The sequence below is a fragment of the Caloenas nicobarica genome, chromosome 8, assembly GCF_036013445.1.
Source record: "Caloenas nicobarica isolate bCalNic1 chromosome 8, bCalNic1.hap1, whole genome shotgun sequence".
NCBI classification, from domain to species: Eukaryota; Metazoa; Chordata; class Aves; order Columbiformes; family Columbidae; genus Caloenas; species Caloenas nicobarica.
In genome coordinates this window covers 2,399,155-2,419,593 of record NC_088252.1, presented here as the reverse complement: position 1 = coordinate 2,419,593, position 20,439 = coordinate 2,399,155, and the positions used below count along the sequence as shown (strand labels likewise).

At 60.7% G+C, this 20,439-nt stretch overlaps 2 protein-coding genes across 2 annotated transcripts in view; both read left to right on the top strand.

Annotated features, from left to right (window-relative positions):
• The window catches only part of LOC135991267 (diacylglycerol kinase gamma-like), a 29,837-nt gene extending 28,109 nt beyond the window's left edge, over positions 1-1,728 (top strand). Inside the window, exon 25 of the mRNA XM_065639702.1 lies at positions 226-1,728. Within this exon, the coding sequence (XP_065495774.1) occupies positions 226-324 (99 nt within the window). The 3' untranslated portion in view covers positions 325-1,728. The remainder of the gene's footprint in view (positions 1-225) is intronic.
• Positions 1,729-5,972: 4,244 nt separating this feature from the next.
• On the top strand, positions 5,973-18,844 carry ETV5 (ETS variant transcription factor 5). Its single transcript, XM_065640247.1, has 12 exons — positions 5,973-6,271; positions 6,381-6,468; positions 6,618-6,665; positions 6,791-6,841; positions 11,838-11,967; positions 12,101-12,346; positions 14,053-14,312; positions 15,024-15,080; positions 15,508-15,576; positions 15,892-16,061; positions 16,846-16,947; positions 17,111-18,844. The coding sequence occupies exons 1-12, from the start codon at positions 6,227-6,229 to the stop codon at positions 17,330-17,332; spliced, it is 1,488 nt and encodes a 495-aa protein (XP_065496319.1). The 5' UTR covers positions 5,973-6,226; the 3' UTR covers positions 17,333-18,844.
• The last annotated feature ends 1,595 nt before the right edge of the window (positions 18,845-20,439 follow it).

The following is a 20,439-nucleotide window of genomic DNA, read 5'->3' as shown; positions in this document are numbered from 1 at the left end:
CCACCAGCTGGCAGGCAGCTTGCCCAGAGCTCTGCTCGGATGGGCTTGCGGAGCTGTTCCTCCCATGCAGCACAGCATTTAACACCCTGGTCTGCAGGGAGGCAGCTCCTTGCCCAGGGCTGGGCTGCCCCCAGCTTGCTCGGGTTGCTTCCAGGCTGGGGAATGCCCGGGAGGGCTCAGAGCCCAGCAGCTCCTTGCTGAGCTGGGGTTTTCACTTCTTTTTAGGTCAGAATTACACATAAAAGCCAAGTGCCAATGCTGCTGGGCCCCCCGCAGAAGAGCAGCTTCTTTTTCCTGAAGAGGAGAAACCGAACTCGAGATTAAGCAGCGTGCAAGGAGCCCAGAGGCACCCGGCGTCCCGTCCTTCTGCAGGGGGTCCCCAAATCCCTCAGTGGGGAGAAAAAAACACCCCCCAAGCCCGGCGAGGATGATTTGTCCTGGGAAGGTCTTAGAGGCTCCTTCCCAACCACCGCAAGCATCTTCTCCAGCCGGGATGGAAGCGTTGGGCAAAGGCAGGCTGACACGTGGGGAACCATTCGCTGGAGCAGAGCTAGAACTGTTGGGGTTTTTTTCCCTTTATTTAAATAATTCCCCCCCACCCGCCTCGGCAATGCTGCAAACAAACGTGCTCCTGAGAAAACGCCAAGCTTCACTTATTTATTTTTAAACCTCTTGAAGGACACTCGATGTTTTGTTGCACTGGCTTTTTGTCCACCAATCCCTTGCACCTTGGAGAAGTTATTTATTTTCGTAGCACAGAGGAGATGCTCTCTGCCGTGCCTGCGGCCAGCGCTGCTGGCTGGGTTTGAAGCAGATGCAAAGACATTGCCGGCCCGGGGAGCCACGAGGTGTGGGACGGGCTGGGGACATGTGGTGCCTCGGCCGCGAGGACACGCGTGGGGTGGACAGGAGGAGACTGTGTTTTGATGTGGAAACAGATAAAAAAGAGATTTTAGCAGGGAGCTGCCGACCCTGGGAAACCCCTGTGCCACAGCTCCGGGCTTCTTATTCATATTTATGTATTTATTTAGCAAACTTCGGGGGGACTTTGGGGGTCACCTTCTTTTTTTGAGCCCGGGTTGGACACGAACGCCACCTCCCTTCTCTGCTGGCTGTCCCCCCGCCTGACCACGGCACCTCCATCCACGTGGACTTTCCTAAAGCCTGCCAGACTGTGCCAGGGGCTGGGGACCCTGGGGACAGATGTCCAGAAGCTCTTTTCACTTGGAAGTGTCCCCCTCACCTTTTTACACGTCTCCTGCTGTGCTTCACCAGCCCGATGCTCTCCCTGCGATGACTGACGCTGCCTCTGATGCCCCCGGATGGCTGCGGGGAGCGGGGGGAGCTGACGGCCACGTCTCCCTCCAGCCCACCCCAAAGCCCAGGAGCTTTGCAGACGCTGCTGCCAGCGCTGCCGCCTGGCTGCTCCTTTTCTCCTCGCCCAGCTGACCGCCGGAGCCTGGCTGGGATGCAGGGGCAGGTTTGGACGGCCTCACCCATGTGTCCCCAACGAGGCGTAAGGGGACAGACCGTGGGACGCAGCTTCACCTTGGGATGAGATGGGGACCAGAAAACGGCCGACTGCCTGGAGGAGGCGGGGGGCTGGATGTGTTCCCTGCTCCATGGCGCTCCCCAGGGCTGGGACTTGGCAGGAGCGGCGCACGGAAAGGGCCGCTGGTTGCTTCTGCAGGCGCCTGCTGCCTCCTGCCGTGGCCCTGCGTGGGGGCACATCCAGCTCCCGAATGAGCCCCCGCTCCCAGGCACCTCCCCTGTGTCGCTGGGAGCGAGCTGGGAGCAGCGTGTGCTCCACGGATGTTGCTGCAGGCAGGAAAACCACTGCTTGTCCCCGCTTTGCCCCTGCCACAGAGCAGGGACCCCCATCTGGGACAAGCCACCCTGTCCTCCCCGGTGACGCAGTACCCGGTCCCTCCTCATGCTATAGGGCCCCATTCAAGAGCATCACCCTGGCGGTGCAGAGAGTGCTGCTGTCATTATGTTTCAGAGTGAACAGTGAGCTGTTTGTCACCCTCCCCAGGCAGGGACAGTGCTGTTGTGCACCCAGCCAAGCTGTAGGTCTGGGCCGGCTCTGGCAAGGGCTGTAGGGCCCTGCAACACGGGAGGAGGCAGCGGTGCCCCAGGGGAGCCCAGCCCACCAGACCCCCTCAGGCGCCCGACCAGAGGGCGCACAGGTCACCGCAGCTCACCAGAGCCGCGACCTGCGCACACGGGCACCCACCGTATGTAACTCCACCCTCCTCCTCCTCATCACCGCGGGCGGCTGTTAATGAGTAGCCAGGTGAAAGCGTAGGGGAGCGAAGCATAATAACCGCTGGGTGCCACAGACGGGTGTTGTGCCTCACAGCTCCTGCACTTGGGGAGGGTGAAAGAAAAACTTCAACCATCTCCCGAGCTTTGCTGGCAGGCAGGTGCTGGGTTTGGACTGTGGGATGACAACGTGCAAGGTCAGCAGCAGGTTTGGCTCCATTTCCCTGCCTGCTCAGCCTCCACCTGGAGTTTTATCCTGAGGCTCTGATTAGGAAGCACCTGTGTGGAGTCAGCAGCAGTTTTCCCCACAGACCTGGTCACGGTTTGCTGGGCTCCAAGCAAAGAGCAGCACATGGGGCTCTGCTGTGCTTTGCCATCGGTGGTGGCGGAGCCGGGGGAAGCAATTGGGCACTGTGCCTGTACCCACAGCGATGGGTCCGGCAGCATGCCGGGGTTGAGGAGCACTTGTTGGAGCTCCAAGCCAGTGGGGAGCACACAGACACGTCCTGCAGAGCCACCAGCCTGGGCCAGCGGACCATGACAGACCAGCACGGGGCTCCAAGGTTGATGGGCTCCAACAGAGACATGCCCTTCTGATGATCAGTGAGACGGTCCCTGCCACCTCCCCCGGGGGGCACAGCTTCCATCTGCTCCTGCAGTGCCCAAGCCACGGTTCAACGGGCCTGGCAGATAATGACCTCCTCAGTCCAATGGTGCAAAGGTCTCCAGCCCAGGAGGGGACCCGCAGGGGCTGGGACACCGGCCCGGCTGTCCCCAGCTCCCAGGAGGAATACACCGTGCAGCCAAGGGGCACTCAAGGCTCTGACACCCCTCGTCCCCCTTGCTGTCTCCTGCTTCAGCTCATTTGTCCACCAAGGGCTGCGGGATGGAGCGGGAGCCCCCAAACACCCTCTCCTGCTGCGGCACCAGTGTGGGTGCCCAAGCATCCTGCTGAGCCAGCACTGTGCTGGGGGACCCCCAAAAGCTGGGGAATCCCATCCCCAAGGGATCCCCAGCCCAGTGCCAGCTCCAGCCCCACTCCCCGCCGTGTGTGTCGCCGTGGTTGCCTGCATGGATATGGCAATGTCCGTAGCATAGCGCGTGTTGCCGTGTACACCCGGGCTGCTGTGGGCTTGCCTCAAATAAAGATGGTGATGAAATACTTGGCTGGTCCTGGAGTGCACCAGGGATCCCCAATTCTCAGGCAATCCCCACCTTTGGGGACTCCGACGGGAGGTGCACGATTCAGGGCGCCGGGGCTGAAGGGATGTTGTCAGTGCAGCACAATGGAGCAGCACTCAACAGGACCTGCAACCAGCTAAATTTGGAGCCTACCATTATTCTTTTCTTTTTTTTTTTTTTCCTGAGCAGGCTCTAAATTTAGCAGGTGCTGGTCACCATCCCCCCTCCAGCCCTGGCTCTCCAGGGTCCCCCTGCAGCCACCACCTGCCCACCCCACGGCTGCGCTTGGCCCTCATTGCCTGTCGCTGTGCCGGCTGGTAGCATAAGGCCCCAGGGGCGCTGAGCAGCCCCTGGCCAGTGCTGGGGCCACGGCCACCTTGGGTCACCAGTTATGCCCAGCTCTGTGATGGCCCGGCTCGTCCCCAGCAGCCCGCCTTGCTCCCCAGCCCAGGTTTTGCCACCTGCCTGCCCGTGTGTCATCTGCTAATTTTACCAGCAGTGATTTAATCCCGGTTGCCTGCATGCAGAGGGGAAGTGAGATGCCAGTGCCTGCAGAGCCCCCCAGGAGTGTTCTCCGGGAGGCAAGGACACCCTGTACCCTCTGCATGCTCCCCCCGCCCAGTGGGCGGTGTATCGTGGCAGCCTCCCCCCTATTTCACCCAGGACACAATGGGAGATGAGCTACCTGCTATTACCAGCATCATCCCTGGCGGATGGTGGTGGCCTTGGGGGACAGTCGTGGCTCTGGGGGACTCTGGAAGCTCATTAATACCCCAACATCAGCAGAGAAATTCCCACTAGAAGCCCAGAGACACGCTGGGCAGCTCTCCCAGGACACTGGCAAGCCCATGACCAGAGGCAGAGTATTTCAAAATGCTGAGGACAACCCAGTTTTCCTAACCCCTGGGCATCTTCCCAGTATCCAAGCAGAGGACTCCTCTCCTTCCCAAGCTGAGCAGAGCAGCATTTAACTGAGCACTACCCCTCCTTTTTCCCCTCTCCAGCAAGATTTTCCCAGCAAGGCCTCTACACAGTCCATTTATCCTGTGCAAACTGCTTCATCCTCCATGAGCAGCCACTGGCAGGTCTCCATGGAGGGTCTCACCACCGTCCATTACAGATGGGGAAACTGAGGCACTTGGCAGAGCAGTGCGGCGGTGGGGCCCCCGGCAGGCCCCCGGCAGCATGGCTCTGTCCTAAACCCATTCCCAATCCTCTGAGCCATTTGCAGCCCTGCAAGGGCTTGTGTCCACAAACCCGCTCAGGGGGATCCGTGGCCAGGACAGCCACAAAGCCCCTGAAAATGGGAACCGTTTTCTCTATCGCCTCCTCCAAAGAGCCCTTCCAAAAGAGAAACCTGCCTGCAGGGTCCCTGCGGGGGACAGGCTGCCAAAACCAGCACTCTGGCCGGGATTAGCCCCAGGTCTGCAGCGGGACCCGTGTGACACCGTCCTGCTCGTGCGAAGCCATTGCTGGAGAAAGCAGAAGGGACCCCATGGTGTGTGCGGAGGGAACTCCATAGCATGTGAGGCCCAAGGTCCATTCCATCTGCCGAGCTTGCTGGGTGGTAGGTTTTTGGGCTCCATCCCCCGGGATCCGGCCGCCTGGGATGTCCCACCAACCCCCCAAAATCGCCCGTTACCCCCGCACAGACCCCCCCTCCCACCCCGGATAATGCCGCGGCGCCTTTAAACCCTGAGCTGCCCCAGCCCCACCCGCCAGCCTCTTCCCCCTTCTATTTTTTTATGAATGAAAAACGTTCTCCGCAGAGCCATGCAAATCCCGCTGCGCCCATTGGCTGTCACCGCCCCCTCCCACCCAACGGCCTCAATGGTGCTCGGCGGAGCGGCGCGCGGGCGGGCGCCTAGCGGCGCTGCAGCCAATCAGAAGGCGCGGGCGGCCGAGCGGAGGCGTCCCATTGGCCGGCGCGGAGGGTAAACAAGCGGCGCGGGGCGGGGCGGGGCGCAGCGGAGGCCGCTGGTTCGGGGCGGCGGGGCCGGCGCAGAGAGGAGCGCGGTCCCCGGGCGAGCAGCAGCAGCAGCAGCAGCAGCAGCGGCGGGGCCGCCGCCTTCCCCGGCCCCGCTGCGGCCGAGCCCCAGTCCAGGTCCGAGTTCGCGGCGCCCCGGCCGGGTACGCGGGGCCTGACGGAGCGGAGCGGAGCGGTCAGGGGCGGGGGCGGTGTTTATGAATGGCGCGGGCCGCGCGGTGTGAATGGCGGGGGGCGCGCGCGAGCGCGCGCGCGCGGGGGAGGAGGAGGAGGAGGAGGGGAGGGGAGGAGCGGGGGGGGGGGCGGAGTTTATGAATGGGGCTGCGCGGGGCGGCGTGGGAACGGGTTTGGCTGCGGCGCGGCCCTGCAGCGCCGAGCACCGGCCGGGGCGGCGGGAGGCGGCGGGAGGCGGCCGCAGGGCTGGGCGAGGCGAGGCGAGGCGAGGCGAAGCGAAGCGGCCGGGGCTCCCTCCTCCGGGGCTCCCTCCTCCCGGGCTCCCGGTGCGTGATGTCACGGCCGTTTCTATAGAAATCGAGTGACATCACGAGCCGGGGGGCTGCGACCCGCCACGGCAGGAACGGGGACCGGCTCCCCGGGGAAGCGCACCCCGATCGAAGCAGCCCCGGGGGCGGCACCAGCCAGGGCCTGAGTCTCCCCCGCCGTCCTCTCTTCCACCCCCCCCCCCTCCCCAGCCGCGCACCTGCCGGAGCCCGGGCGGCCCCCCCCACCCCCACTTCCCGGGCCGGCGTCGATGCTGAGCGGGCCGGGGGCACTGCCCGCCTCCCCCGCACCATGGACGGCTTCTATGACCAGCAGGTTCCCTTCATGGGCCCCGGGGTAAGTTTTCCCTGTGCCCTAGCTCTGCTTGGGCACCCCGCGCCCTTGGGTGCACCCCTCGCCCCCGGGGGCTGCCACCCTCACGGGCTGCTCTCCCTGCTCGCTGCAGAAGTCCTGCACAGAGGAGGGCCGAGGCCGGCCGGGGTCCGATAGGAAAAGGAAATTTTTGGAGACTGACCTGGCCCACGACTCGGAAGGTAGGCAGGGCTGGCCCGGGTGGCCGTGCGCTCGCTGCAGCCCTGGGAGACGGCTCTCCTGGCGTTGGGCGGGTTAGAAATAAGCCTGCGAATAATGGCAGTTGTATTGGTTCTTCTGTGGGGTGCATAAGTTTTTCACTCTGTTCCAGAGCTCTTCCAGGATCTCAGCCAGCTCCAAGAGGCCTGGCTAGCTGAAGGCAAGTCTTCACCTCCACCTTTTGCTATGTAAAATCTCTCCTTGAGCATTTTTTTGAGAACTGAAAACAGCATAAAACACCTTTTTTTTTTCTTTTTTTTTCTTTTCTTTTTTTTTTTTTTTTAGCTCAGGTCCCCGATGATGAACAATTTGTCCCAGATTTCCAGTCTGACAACTGTAAGTGATTGTTCTGGCTTTTCGTTCTCTAGAGGGGGAAATGTTTGGGTGCCTGTGCAAAACCTCGTGCTGGGTTTGGAGCTGTTTCCTTGGGAAGGCTGTTGTTGCTGGGGCTGAAATCATGAAATCACGGACTTTTGGGAGAAAGCACTTGTGGTTTGGGTTCATTGAGATGAAACTTGCAATGTCCTGTCTTTTGTAAATATGGAAAATGATAGCCAAACGCACGGAAACGTCTCTAACTGATCTCTGGGCTCCTCTGAGACTTGCTGCTTGTTCATAGTAGTGTTGATTTGCTTATAAACGCTCCTTTTACTTTTCAAGTGGATGCGAGAGCCCGTGCTGGGCTCCTTGCTTAGCCACAATCTCTGCAGTTTCTGGAGCTTTTTACAGCCCTGGCCCAGCGCTGCTGGCAAGAGCGGACCGGAGCGGTGAAACTTGAGCCGCTTTAAGCAGCGTTAATCACTGGCAAGCGAGCGTGTTTCAAAGGAGGCCAGTGAAAATGCCGTCCCTCTTGAATTGCATAAGAGCGAGAGTTGGTTCGGAGCCGCGGTTTGTTGCTGGAACGGGTTGGCGGCGAGGGCAGGGGCTGTGGAACGGCGGGTGGTGCTCGGGCGCTGAGGCTGGGTTGGAGGGGAAGGCGGGGGGGATCAGGATGTTTTGGGTCGTTACCTGGCAAACAGAAGTGGTAGCTTGGTGTTGGTGGCTGAGTTTTGCTGCTGAGCCAGCCAGCTCCAGAACTTAAAGGAAATCAAATTTAGCCTGCAGTCGAACAGATTTTTTCATTCCAGCTTTGTCACAGCATGCAGCAGGGTATCTTCTCCTACAGTAAACGCATGTTAATTATTGCTCTTTGATTACTTCTGAGTGGGAAGCTTGCCATTAAACTCTTCCAGACAGCCCGAGTTTCAGATGCTCTTTTTTTCCTTGTCTCCCTTGAGATAAAAGGCGAGCCCAGAGTCAGAAATGCAACTGGCTGTTGACATCCTAGCGCAGCCCGGCAGCTCTTGCTCGGAGCGGTAGAAACTGCAGCGTGCGTGGGAGGGTGGCTCTTAGAGCTGAAGCTGTTTCCAGTGCCTTTTGGCAGTCTCTTGTTTCCTTGTAACCTGAAGAATTCAGAGAGAAGAGACAAACTTTTCTGGGTGATGCAGTGAAAGGAAGGTGGGAGGCGGGGGGGGGGGGAAAAAGGCATTTTGTTGAGACTTAAAATGTTCTCCTGGCCTGCTCGGCCTCTGTAGACCCAACGTTAAAATGACTTTGTCACTTGAAAGGAGATATTGCTGCTGTGATAACCTTCCTTAACTTTCCCGGGGAGGCAAAGCAAAGGTGTCCCTCGCTGCTGCACAAGGGGCTGTGCCAGCCGGGATGGGACTCGGACCGGGGTGGAGGCGATGGGGAGCCCAGCTCTTCCACACCAGCACTGGAGAGCATTTAAAGAGGGAAAAGTCTCTAACTTACAGCTTTGCGGGCCCATCCTCTCGTTTTGCTCTGGTTTTGAACTGTGTGTGGTGTAGAAAGAAAAAGAGGGGTGAATCTGGTGCAGCCTCCCCCTGCATCCAGCAGGGATGTGCTCCTTTCCCAGGCTGGGGTCACAGTGGGGCTCAGCGCCCCATAGTTTCCAGGGGAAGGGAGAGATTTCCCCAGCCCGTACAGATGTTTGCGGATATGCATTGGACTCTGTTTCTGCAGTTGTGTTGCTCTGTGCGTTTTCCCTGAGGAAGCTGCTGCTCTCTTTTACCTTGAGCAAAGCAGCTCCATCTCCTGCTCCGTGGCCGTGGCATCCCTGGGGCCAAGCTTCCTCGGCGGAGCAGCAAAAAGGGACAAACCAGGCTTAGTTTTGACGCTGTTGCTGTGGGGAATGCTGCCACGTGGGCCACGTTGAGTCTCGGACACACTCTGGACCGCAGCATCGTTCTTGCCTTGCTAAAAAAACCCTCACCCCACAGCAGCTGGAGGAAATCCCGCCGTGGGGCTGGGGAAAGCAGGGCTCCTCTGCAAGAGGGATGTGTTGTTCTTGGCACCCGAGCAGCCAGGGGCCGGGTTTGGTGCTTTTTAGCAAACCAGAGAAGTGGCAGATCCTTCCGGGGTGACTCTGCAGAGCTCACCGTGCCGCAGCCTTGGCCAAGGGTCTGGGCGGGTTTTCTGGCAGCACGATCCTGGCGAGCAGGGTATATGTACGATGTGTTATCTCGATCCGATTGTTAAATAATTGAGGAGCGATGAGGTCGTGCTGGGGGATCGAGCACTGTGAGAGGCTTTGCCATTTGCAGGGGTTTGCTCCCCCAGGGACCTTGGGCGCCCTGCGCGGGTGGCACGTGGCTGAAGCCACGGGCAGGGCACGGAGCAGGGTTTCTTACACACCAGAATGAAAGCAGGAGGTTTGTTTTTGAGGAAGGGTTGTTTAAACAAAGGAAAGCAGGAGCCTGGCTTCTATTTCTGGCTCCTCTCCTGGCGTGACCTTGGGTGCGTCCTGTAACGCTGGGGATGGAGGGGCAGGCGGGGAGCTCGGCTCCCAGGTGACGGCTTGAGCAGGTGCCAAGGTCCCCAGCCGGTGGCTGGGCTGGAAACGGTGGTTTGGCCGCCTTCCCCATGGCTCGGGCAGTGGGTGCGAGCAGCAAAAAACCAGCGAGCTTTTGGTCCTGGCGCCTGGTCTCTTAGACGTCCAATTGCGCTGATGGTTGGGAACAACATGCCCTGTCCCCCACCGAGGGGTTCAGTGGCAATTCACAGCCCCAAACAGCTTTGGGGTGGCACCTTTCCCACGGGAGACCTCTTGGCCGGAGGTTGATGTTTGGGGCATCTCCAGCGTGGCTTGTGGGGGACGCCAGTGCCACCTTGCCGGCTGGGCACAGCAGTGGCGCGTGTGGCCGGTCCCCTTGCCCAGCCTCCTCCTGCCCCCAGCGAGGGGCTGCCAGGCACCCATGGGTGCTCTCGCCACTCCTGTGGCTCAGGCCCGGTGCGGGTGTGCCGACGTTTGATCTCTGGCCCCGTCTGTAGTTAAGCTGCTCCCTCTACCTATTTTTATAATTTTTTTTAGCTTTTAATTATAGCGCCGAGCGCAGGACCAGAAAGGTTCAAAGCGCTCGTGCACCCACCGCGCTGTTTGGGCAGGGCAGCCCCTTCCCTGGGAAACCCTCCTGCTGCCTTCCCTGCCTCCTGCGTGGCTGCTGGGGACCCAAAACCAGCTCCTTTCCCCCCAGAAAAGCCACGCCACCAGCCTGCGTGCCCCCCGAGCCTCCCACTGCCAGGCACTCCGGCCTCGCTGCCCCGACCAGCCGTGAGCTTGGCGGCAAGGGCGTCTTGCCGAGCAGCGCCGGCCGGCCCCGCCGTGTTTGTGTAAGGAATTCAAATGTTGCACAAAGTCCAGGCTCGGCCAGCTGGTCTCTGTTAGGATCTTAAGGCTTTCTTGAACGGCAATGCTAAAAGGAAAGCTCTGGGGAAATTTTTCTTTTATTTTTCTTTTTCTTTTTTTTTTTTTTTTTTTTCCCCTGGCCGCATGAATGGAGCGCTCCAAATTGTTTGTGAATGGAGGGTGGTGCCTGCTCAGAGACTTTTTTTTTTTTTTTTCAATGAATAACCAGACCCCATTGTACGGCTGACGGAAAAACAACCAGCTCCGACAACACGGAGCTTGTTAGGGAGAAACATGCCTGCGATAGGCAGCTGGAGCCCTTCCAAAACCCGTTCCCCTTGGCTTTCCCGGGGCTCACGGGGAGCCCGGGCTCTGCCGCCGCCGTGCCGGCCCCCCGTTAAGGCTGGAAATGCTGAGAGCGGCAAAAGCTTGCTTGGGGGGGGGGGGGTACGGAGGAGGGGGGTAAATCCGGCTGGGGAGCGGGTGGAAGGCGTGCGGGGGGCTGTGCTGGCTCAGCGCTGGGCTTCATGTTTCAAATCCTCCTTGGTTGCGGGGGGTTTTATGCCCTTGGTACCAGCTGTGCTGGGCCGTTGCGGGGGGAGTCAGCAGCTCTTTAAAGGTTTTGACAAATTAGGGGAGCAGCTAATTACCTGGCAAGCTGTGACCAGTTGTTCTGGAGCTATTTGCTCCTCTCCACTGTAGCTGGGCTGTGTTTAGACATTGCATGAAGCTAATACTCCACTTCCGATTAGTCTTGGCTCTCCTCTGCAGGCACTATTTAGGTAAAGATCTCTGAGGCGCTTTCCCTTTCCTGGAGTGCCTGCTTTTAGAAATTAATTAGCTTAAGCGTATGTTACTCGGTTTAAAATTATATATAGCGAGCGGGCTTGGGGGACCCGGGAAGGATTTGGGTTTAATGGGACGTTTGCCACTTGAACTCATACAGTTGTGGGACCTCGGGACTGGGTCCCCTTGGCTGGGGGAAGGTGAATCCCACTGAGCTGCGTCCTGACTCCTGAGCTTGCCCGTTCCCCTCTGGCAGCCTTTGCTTTGCGCCTCTCGCTGTGTGCTGTACCCCCCCCCAGATCCCGTGGGGGAACGTTTCCCCCTCTGAGAGCGATGTCCTGGGCTGGAGGGGACTGTCCCAGCCCTGGGAGCTCTGGTTTTCCCCCGCAGAAGTCAGCCTTGCCACCCTGGCTCACTCCACCGGCACGTCAGGGTCTGCTGGGGCACTGTCCTGCCATAGCAAGCGATAGGACCAGAGGAAGCGGCCTCAAGTTGCGCCAGGGGAGGTTGAGGTTGGATCTGGGGAACAATTTCTTCCCCAAAGGGCTGTGGGGCATTGGAACAGGCTGCCCAGGGCAGTGCTGGAGTCACCATCCCTGGAGGGGTTGGACAGACGGACATGAGGTTCTCAGGGACATGGGGCAGTGCCAGGGCTGGGTTATGGTTGGACTCAATGATCTCGTGGGTCTCTTCCAACCAAAATTATTCTATGATTCTGTGGTTTGGTTGCCTGTTGCTCCTGCGGGGTTGATTTGGCACCCGATTCCCAAAGAGCACCCCAGCAGGTGCTGCCCGGGGTGACATCCCCCGTCACCTTGTCCCGCACGGGTGAGCCCGTATCCTCATCTCTCGCTGCAGTGGTCCTGCACGCCCCACCTCTGGCCAAGATCAAGCGGGAGCTGCACAGCCCTTCCTCGGAGCTGTCATCCTGCAGCCACGAGCAGGCTCTCTGTGCTGGCTATGGGGACAAGTGCCTCTACAACTGCTGGTAGGTATCGCGGGGGCAGCCGCTGCCTGCAGCCTCCTGGGGTGACAGCGCGGGGACTCGCTTGTCACTGTGTGCCCTGCGGAGGTGTCCTGGTTGGCGTGGCCGTCAGCCCCTGCCCCTGTTCCCTCTGCAGTGCCTATGACAGGAAGCCCCCCGCCGGGTTCAAGCCATTAACGCCGCCCGCCACGCCGGTGTCCCCCGCGCACCAGGGCTCGGCCCTGCTACCGCCAGCCCCGGCCGTGCAGGCAGCTGCCCACGGGGCGGCCCCGGCCCCGCTGCAGGAGCAGAGGCCGCAGACCTTCGCCGTGCCGCGGCCGCCGCACCCGCCCATGCACATGCCAAAGATGATGTCCGAGAACCAGTATCCCGCAGAGCACAGGTAAGGCCGCCCCCGCCCAAGCGAGCGCTGCCATCGCACGGGTGCGTCTGGGGACTTTTGGTCCCCTCGAGGTAGATCAGTGGCCTCCAAGGGAAGGGAAGGGGGATGCCCGTCCCCTTGCCGTGGTCACCGACTGTGGGCTAGGTGTTGCTGCATAGGGGCCTGTGGAAAGCAGCACGGCACAACTTGCCGCTTTCCCCTGAGATCTCCTGGTTCGTTCTCCCCGTGAACAGGGACCTGCTGCTCCCGGCCCTGGGGACACCAGGCAGCCCCTTCACGTCCCCCTGGGGAACGGTGAGGGAGGCAGGGGCTGCCGCCTGCATCCATCCCTGCGGCAGCGGGTGCTGGTGCTGAGTCAGCGCTCCCGCTCTCCTCCCTCCCCGCGCTGTGGCTCTGCCGGCCGAGCTGAGCCCCACGGGGCTGGGGGCTGGTCCTCAGCTCCCCCGCGCATCGCGTGGCATCCCTGGGATGTTGGGGCTGCGGAGGGAAAGACTCTGCTCCCCGCTTCGTGTTCAAGCTGTGGCTTCATGCCACGTCACCCCTGCGTCCCCGGAGGCTTTGCCAGTCCCCTCCCTTGCCTTTGCTCGTGCCGTCGGTGACATGGCGCAGGTCACAGTCAACCTCCGGCTTTGCTTGTGGCCTCCTGGATGCCCTTGGCTTTGATGGCTGCCGTGTCACCCGTGGCAGCATGTCCCCCGTGGACACGGCTGCATGTGGCAGCCCAGCAAATGCCACGCAGTGGGGCCACGGAACCCTTGGGCCGTGCCCGCAGCGGGCGAGCATCTCTGCCCAGCAAAGCGGGGCTTGGCTCTGGGCGACCTCCAAGCTATGCGGGGGGCTGGCCTGGACCCCGCGGGAAGCGCCGTGCCAGCGCGGGGCTTGGGTTTCATGCAGGAAGGGCAGAGGGACACAGCTCGGAAATGGAGTAATCCCAGCCCGGCAGCTGGCAGGGCTCCGGTTACAAAGCCAAATGGCGCACGGCCGGCAGAGAGGAGCCGGGCGCCCGGATCAGAGATCGCCTTTCAAGGTGCTGGAGGGCGAGGGGATGCGGCAGCACCCCCTTGAGATGGTCCCTTACACGCCGCGGTCAGGAGAGACCACGCTGGGGCTCGAGCTGGTGGTGGCAGCGCTCCGGAGCCAAAAATAGTGCACCCTGCCCTGGAGTTCAAGGTTTAATCCCAGCCGTGCAGGCGGATTAGCAGCGGGCTGGAGCTGTGGGGTGGATTTGGTTTTGCGTAAGCGCCGGCCTGAGCGCAGCATCCCCCAGGCCCCGCAGCTCTGCCCCCCACTCCAGGTGGGTTACCGCCTTACAGAGGTGTTCCTGTTGTGGGGTGCCTTTTTGCTTCCTTTTCCCACTCTTATCCAGATATCCCTGCTCCATCACCGCGGTGCACGGTGCTTTCCAGCAACAGCCCACGCTCTGTCTTGCTCCCTCAGCAGGGGGGAGAGAGGGGGCCAGGGCTCCCCAGCACCCCCCCCCGGATCCCCATGTGGGAAACAATTACCCTGTAAACATAATAGGCACACGGGACGAGCCCTCATGGTGGCTGTGCTCCCGAGGAACCGTCCCAGCCCGCTGCAGGTGGGACACAAGGCCACCCAAACCACCCTGGGAGCGCCCCGGGCCGAGGGCACCGAGCTGGCACGGGGTCCCACCCTGGGGCTGACGCCCACCCCTCGGTAACGCCGCGTCCCTCTGCCTCCAGGTTTCAGAGGCAGCTGTCGGAGCCCTGCCACCCCTTCCCGCCGCAGCCGGGGGTCGCGGGGGACAGCCGCCCCGTCTACCAGCGGCAGCTGTCGGAGCCGCTGGGCCCCCCCGGCCCTCGCCCCCCTCAGGGATTCAAGCAGGAGTACCACGACCCGCTCTACGAGCACAGCGGCCACGGCCTGCCCGGCCCCCCCGGCCACAGCTTCCAGCCCCCCATGGGCATCAAGCAGGAGCCCCGGGACTACTGCATCGACTCAGGTGGGTGCGGGTTGGGGGGCAGCAGGGTGCTCGGGGGGCACTGGTTACACCAGCGGCAGCCGGGGGAGCGGAGCCATCTCTGCCATGGGCAGCAGGGTGGCCACAGGGCTGAGCCCCGGGCTGTTTCTCCCCGGGGTGACACCACCCTCCACCTGCAGCAGTAGACGATCTCTTCCTTTTTTTTTCCCCCCCCCCCCCGACTTTTCTTTTCTTTCCAAAGCACGGGGGATAGAGCAGATGCCACGTGGCGTGGTCTGTGCCATGGCCACAGGCTGGGGTGCCCCACAGCACCCGTTGGGTCCCACCGCAGCCCTGGCCTGGGGCCAGCTGTGATTTCTGGCTGCTGGACCCCACCAGCATCACGGAAAAAATCCTCTTAATCGCCTTAGGACCTAAAAATACCCTGACCTCGGGATGGAGGGTGGCACGGCTGAGCAGATGGCAGGGGAAGCACGACAATGCCTCCGTTCCCGCAGGGCCCCAGTAACATGGGGAAAACCTGAGCTCATCTAGACCTTGCTCCCAGTGCCCAAATCATACTGGTTTTCCCCCAAACGTTGGGGGTGGGTGCAGTGACCCAGGGTGGGCCTGGGGGGCGAGTTGCCCTGGCTTGGCCACGGCATGCCCTCAGGGAGGGGGAAAGATGCTGCTGAGCCCTGGGCGGGACCCACGGGACGCGTGTCCTTAATCCCACCTTCGTCTCCCTTGCAGAAGTGCCTAACTGCCAGTCCTCCTACCTGCGGGGGCCGTTCCCCAGCAGCCATGACGGTGAGTGAGCCCCCAGCCCCCTCCTGCTCACAGGTGTCCCATCTCGTCCGTCCCTCGGGGCAGGCAGACCCCCCCCTCGCAGCTGGCAGAGCCGCTGGGGCACCCCAAAAATGCCCCTGTGGGCAGCCCACGAGAGCCCACGTGCGAGCAGCACCGGCACCGCTGCATGATCTGGGATGACGCACGACGCAGAGCTGCTGAGAGGGTTTTGGTTCCCCCAGCCCCCCGGGGGGAAGGAGGGGAGGGACAGAGCTGTGCGGTGCTCAGCCCGCAAACCGGTGCGATGCCACCCAAAAAGCTGGGGATGGGGCTGCTGCCAGCGCGGGGATGGGGGCTTGGTGCCGGACTGGGCCAAGCCACGGGATTTTTGGGGGTCTGGCCAGGCTGATGGAGGAGCCCTGTGCTCACTGAGGGTCTTTTCCCCTAGGATTTTCTTATGAAAAGGACACACGATTGTATTTCGATGACACGTGCGTGGTACCGGAGAGGCTGGAGGGTAAGAAGAGGGCTGGGAGGTGACCAGGGCTGGCGGGAGGGAGTTTCACGGCCAGGGACCGCGCTTGCCAGCTTTACAGGCCGCGCTCTGCTGAGACGATGGTCCTGAGAGCTGCTGAGCATCGTCCCGCGCGGCTGCTTGGCACCACCGCTGTGCCCTGTCCCCGTTCCCCCGTGCCTCTCCCCTCTCTGACCCTGTGGCCTGCTCCTGCGCAGGGTCACCTGGTGTCACCGTCCTTGTCCCCTCCCGGCTGGCACAGCCTGGGATAAGGGGCAGAACCGGGGTGTTTAACCAGCCGTGTCTCGGTGCGGGCAGGTAAAGTGAAGCAGGAGCCCACCCTGTACCGCGAGGGCCCTCCCTACCAGCGCCGCGGGTCCCTGCAGCTCTGGCAGTTCCTGGTCACCCTCCTGGACGACCCCGCCAATGCCCACTTCATCGCCTGGACCGGCCGGGGCATGGAGTTCAAGCTGATCGAGCCCGAGGAGGTACGGGGGGTGTCCCACCGCAGTGCCCGGCGTGGCAGAGCCAGGGCTGGGCCGTGGGGAGAGCCCGGGGGAGCGGGGGAGGCCGGATCCTTCCCATGCAACACAGCAGGTGACGCTCGCACTGGGTGTAAGACTTACTCCCCGGGCAGCTTTTGAGGGCGAGAGGGAAACGCCGGCCGCCCGTCTGCGCTAAGAGCGGTGCAGATTTGCCCTTAACCTCCTCTGCTGCCTCACGGCGTGTGCTCCGCTCCTGGCGGTCACCGTCTGCGGTGGCACCGCCGCTGTGCTGTCGCCGGGGTGCTCAGCCACGGCGCCCTCCCGGACCCCTCCGCCGCCTCTCCCCGCGCCGCCGCGGCGGCTCCGTGCTGGCATGGGGCTGTGCCGGAGCCGTGCGGCTCCGCAGGAGGGTGACACAGAGGAAGAAGCTGTTTGGGCAGTAATTGAAAGCAGCTGTAGCTCCGAGCTGCGCGTTGTGGGTAATTACCCATAATATCTCTTACGCCGTGCGTGGAAATTGTGGTTTTTTTGAAGCCGCTTTTTTGGCAGGTTCCCCTAATCAAACGTCTTTTGATTCGGCCCCCGGTTTGGCAGCGGCAGCGTTGTGGCAGCCGGTGCTCGGAGCAGGCGGGGAACTTCTCTGCGACTGCGGTGCTGCCCGAGCCCCCAGAAGCAAGCTGCTGCCCTGTATTTTGGTGGCGATTTTATTTTTTTTTTTTTTTTTCTTTGAGGACCCGTGTCCAAGCCGTGGCTGGACCTTTCGCAGCCGCTGCCTTTCTCCCCGCAGGTAGCGCGGCGCTGGGGCATCCAGAAGAACCGGCCAGCCATGAACTACGACAAGCTCAGCCGCTCCCTGCGCTACTACTACGAGAAGGGCATCATGCAGAAGGTGAGTGACCACCCTGCCGAGGGGGTGGCTGGAGGCTGGGACCATCACGCCAGCAACCCAGGGCACAGCAGGAGTGGGGCTGGGTCCGGTGTCGGCTGTACTGGGGTGGTTATTCCCCGGGGGGATGGCGCAGGGCACCTCTCATGCTTCTTCCTCCTTGCAGGTGGCTGGCGAGCGGTACGTCTATAAGTTTGTCTGCGACCCCGACGCCCTCTTCTCCATGGCCTACCCCGACAACCAGCGCCCGTTCCTGAAGACGGAGCCCGACTGCCCGGTGCCCGAGGAGGAGACGGTGCCGCTGACGCACTTCGAGGACAGCCCGGCGTTCCTGCTGGAGATGGAGCCCTGCGGCAGCCTGCCCTACGCCGAGGCCTTTGCCTACTGACCCGGCTGGCAGGGCCACCGGCACTAGCACATCCACTTGGGGCAAATCCCGTTTTCTAAAGAATATTTTGTGCTGTTCGTAAGGAGGAAAAAAAAAAAAAAAAAACAAACCACCAACAACAGAAACCCGGCATGCACGCACACACAAATTGGAGGAATCTCAACTGCCCTGTGTGTGTCACCGCTGAATTCCCATCCTTTACTGTCCAAGGGCTAGTGCATAGGACTGCCCGTGGCTGGCACCTCCTGCCAAGCACCGGCGCGCTGGGTTGGGGTGATGGGAGCTGAAGCCGCAGTCTCTGCCCCGGGCCCCGTTCCTCGCCAGCACCGCAAGGGCTCCGGCAGCGCCCCGGGACTGGGCCACTTGTCACGACAATCTGCTTTGCATCGAGCGTGATCTGCGTAGCTGCCTTGTGTGGTGGAAAGGGCTTTGATTTGCACAGAGGAGGGATGCGGGGGGGCCAGCACCCCGGAGCTGATGGATGCGGCATCCTACCCCAACCCCCTGGAGCCTTCTGCCGCCTTCCCCAACTGACCCTCCTCACCCTCATGATATAACCTGATGCAATGGTTTCCCAGCCCTACCAGGTCGTCCCTGTGCCCCTCTCCTCCCTAGCTCCGGCTATGTGCCATGGGTTGCATTTCAGGGGAGAAGACCCTGACACCAACACTAACACCCTATTTTTTTTTTTTTTTTATGTTTTAGCGGGGGGGAAAAAAAGTTTTTAAACTGATTTTTGTAGATTTTTTTTTTTTTGTATTTTAAGGCAAAACTTTTTAGCAGTCTGGCTGCTCTTCCCGGAGCCCCTGGGGCCACCCTCCTGGCTTTCCTGATGGCACGTTTGCAGCAGGGAGCCCTCGGTACCCTGGCTTACCAGGATGGCTGCAGAAGTATCTGGTCCACTCCATTTCACCGCTCAAGCCCTCGTTTCCCCGGGGAGCCAGGGCTGCACTGCCCCTGCTCGGCACAGCTGTGGAGCTGGGCTGGGGGGCAACGGCGGGCAGGGACGCTAGGGTCCCTCACCCCCCTTTCTGGGTACCCTGCTTCCCTCCAGCTCCCCCGTCCCCGCTGCGCCTCCTAACACTCCTCTACCGCACATATATCCGCACCTGCCTATCCCCCCCCACTGGCTACATGATTTTGTTGTAAATGCTGTATAGGAAATTTTTTTTCTCTTCCTTAGTTAGCTTTGGTTGGAATTTTTTTTTTTTTTTTGACTGATTCATTCTTTTTTTTGGGGGGGGGGGGGAAGTATGAAGATTAACTCTGGGTAGACTGGGTTGTTCTCCGTGTGGGGTCTGCAGTGGCCTGTACCCACGGGGAGTGTTTGGTTGCGGGAACCCACCTTGGGGCTGGAATTTTCAATAGTTGCTCAGTGTGGCAGGTCTACAGTGCAGAAGGAGTTAATCTGAGGACTGATTTGAAATAATCTACTCCAGCAGGGCTATGTATCTCCTGCAAAGCTGCATTACGTTCTGTACTGTGTACAATAAAGGATCTTGCTTTCTGTTCCTCCCTGCCTGCCCAGGGCTCTTCTGCCTGCCCCGTGGGTGCTGTGGGGGAGCCTCTGGATGTGCTTGTGGGGGCAGAAGTGGTGCAGGGTGCCGAAAGCCCTTCTAGGAACTCCTGGCAATGGTCCTCCAGCAATTACTGCACCCATTTCTAGGCTGGGAAAAATCCCTATGGAGCAAAAGGCTGCAGGAGGGAGGTGGAGGGCAAGTGCTGCTCTGTGAGAATGTGACTCAGTCGAAGGGTCTGTGTTTCCCCCGATGGGCTGGAGAAAAGCTCTGACACCCTCAAACAGTCTGCTCAGGTTAGCCTCTATTTTAGTTGGCCAAAGTGGGGCAAGCTGGGGTGCCCTTCCCTGTCCCCACGCTGGAGACAGCAATGGAGCGATGGCTCTTCTCTTGCAGGCTGTGCTCCCAACCCAGCCAAACTCCATCCCTAGATGTGGCTGTGGAGAGATGTATGGTCCTTAGCGTTCTTTATACACCTCACCTCAATCCAGGCCTGGCCACCAGCCATGCTGCTATCAGCTCCTTGAGCTGCTCTTCCCCATCATACCTCAAGCACAAGGCTGAGCAGAGAAGTGTGGCTGTCTCACAGCCCAGGCAGGGCAAAGCAGTCCCCCAAACGCCAAGCAAAACCAATTCACCCTGCCCGAAGCCTTCCAGGGCTTAAATCAGCTGCTCAGCCCCTGAAGGCATCTGTTCTCCGTGGCACCAAGTCTCTGTGGTTTGGCAAGCAAGCCTCTTGGTGATGCTCAGGTAGATATTCAGGTGGGAAGGAGCCACAGGGCTGTGCTGGGGTCTGCACCCTGCACCCACAATGGACTTTTGGTATGATGAAACCCCCCCAGCTTGGGCACACACCTCTAGCTCATGCCAGCCTCCCAACCCTACTCCATTTTTATTTCACAGAATCACAGAATGTTAGGGATTGGAAGGGACCTCGAAAGATCATCTAGTCCAATCCCCCTGCCAGAGCAGGAACACCTAGGTGAGATTACACAGGAAGGCGTCCAGGCGGGTTTTGAATGTCTCCAGAGAAGGAGAATCCACAACCCCCCGGGCAGCCTGTTCCAGTGTTCCGTCACCCTCACTGAGAAGAAGTTTCTTCTCAAATTTAAGTGGAACCTCTTGTGTTCCAGCTTGGACCCATTACCCCTTGTCTTACTGTTGGTTGTCACCGAGAAGAGCCTGGCTCCATCCTCCTGACACTCCCCCTTTCCATATTGATCCCCATGAACGAGTCACCCCTCAGTCTCCTCTTCTCCAGCTCCAGAGCCCCAGCTCCTCAGCCTTTCCTCACACGGGAGATGCTCCACTCCCTTCAGCATCTTCGTGGCTGCGCTGGACTCTCTCCAGCAGTTCCCTGTCCTTCTGGAACTGAGGGGCCCAGAACTGGACACAATATTCCAGATGAGGTCTCATCAGGGCAGAGCAGAGGGGCAGGAGAACCTCTCTGACCTACTGACCACCCCCCTTCTAATCCCCCCCAGGTCCCATTGGCCTTCCTGGCCACAAGGGCCCAGTGCTGGCTCATGGCTTATTTTCTACGAAGCTTTGTCTTCTGCCTAAGAGCACGAAAATCAAGTTAAACAAGAG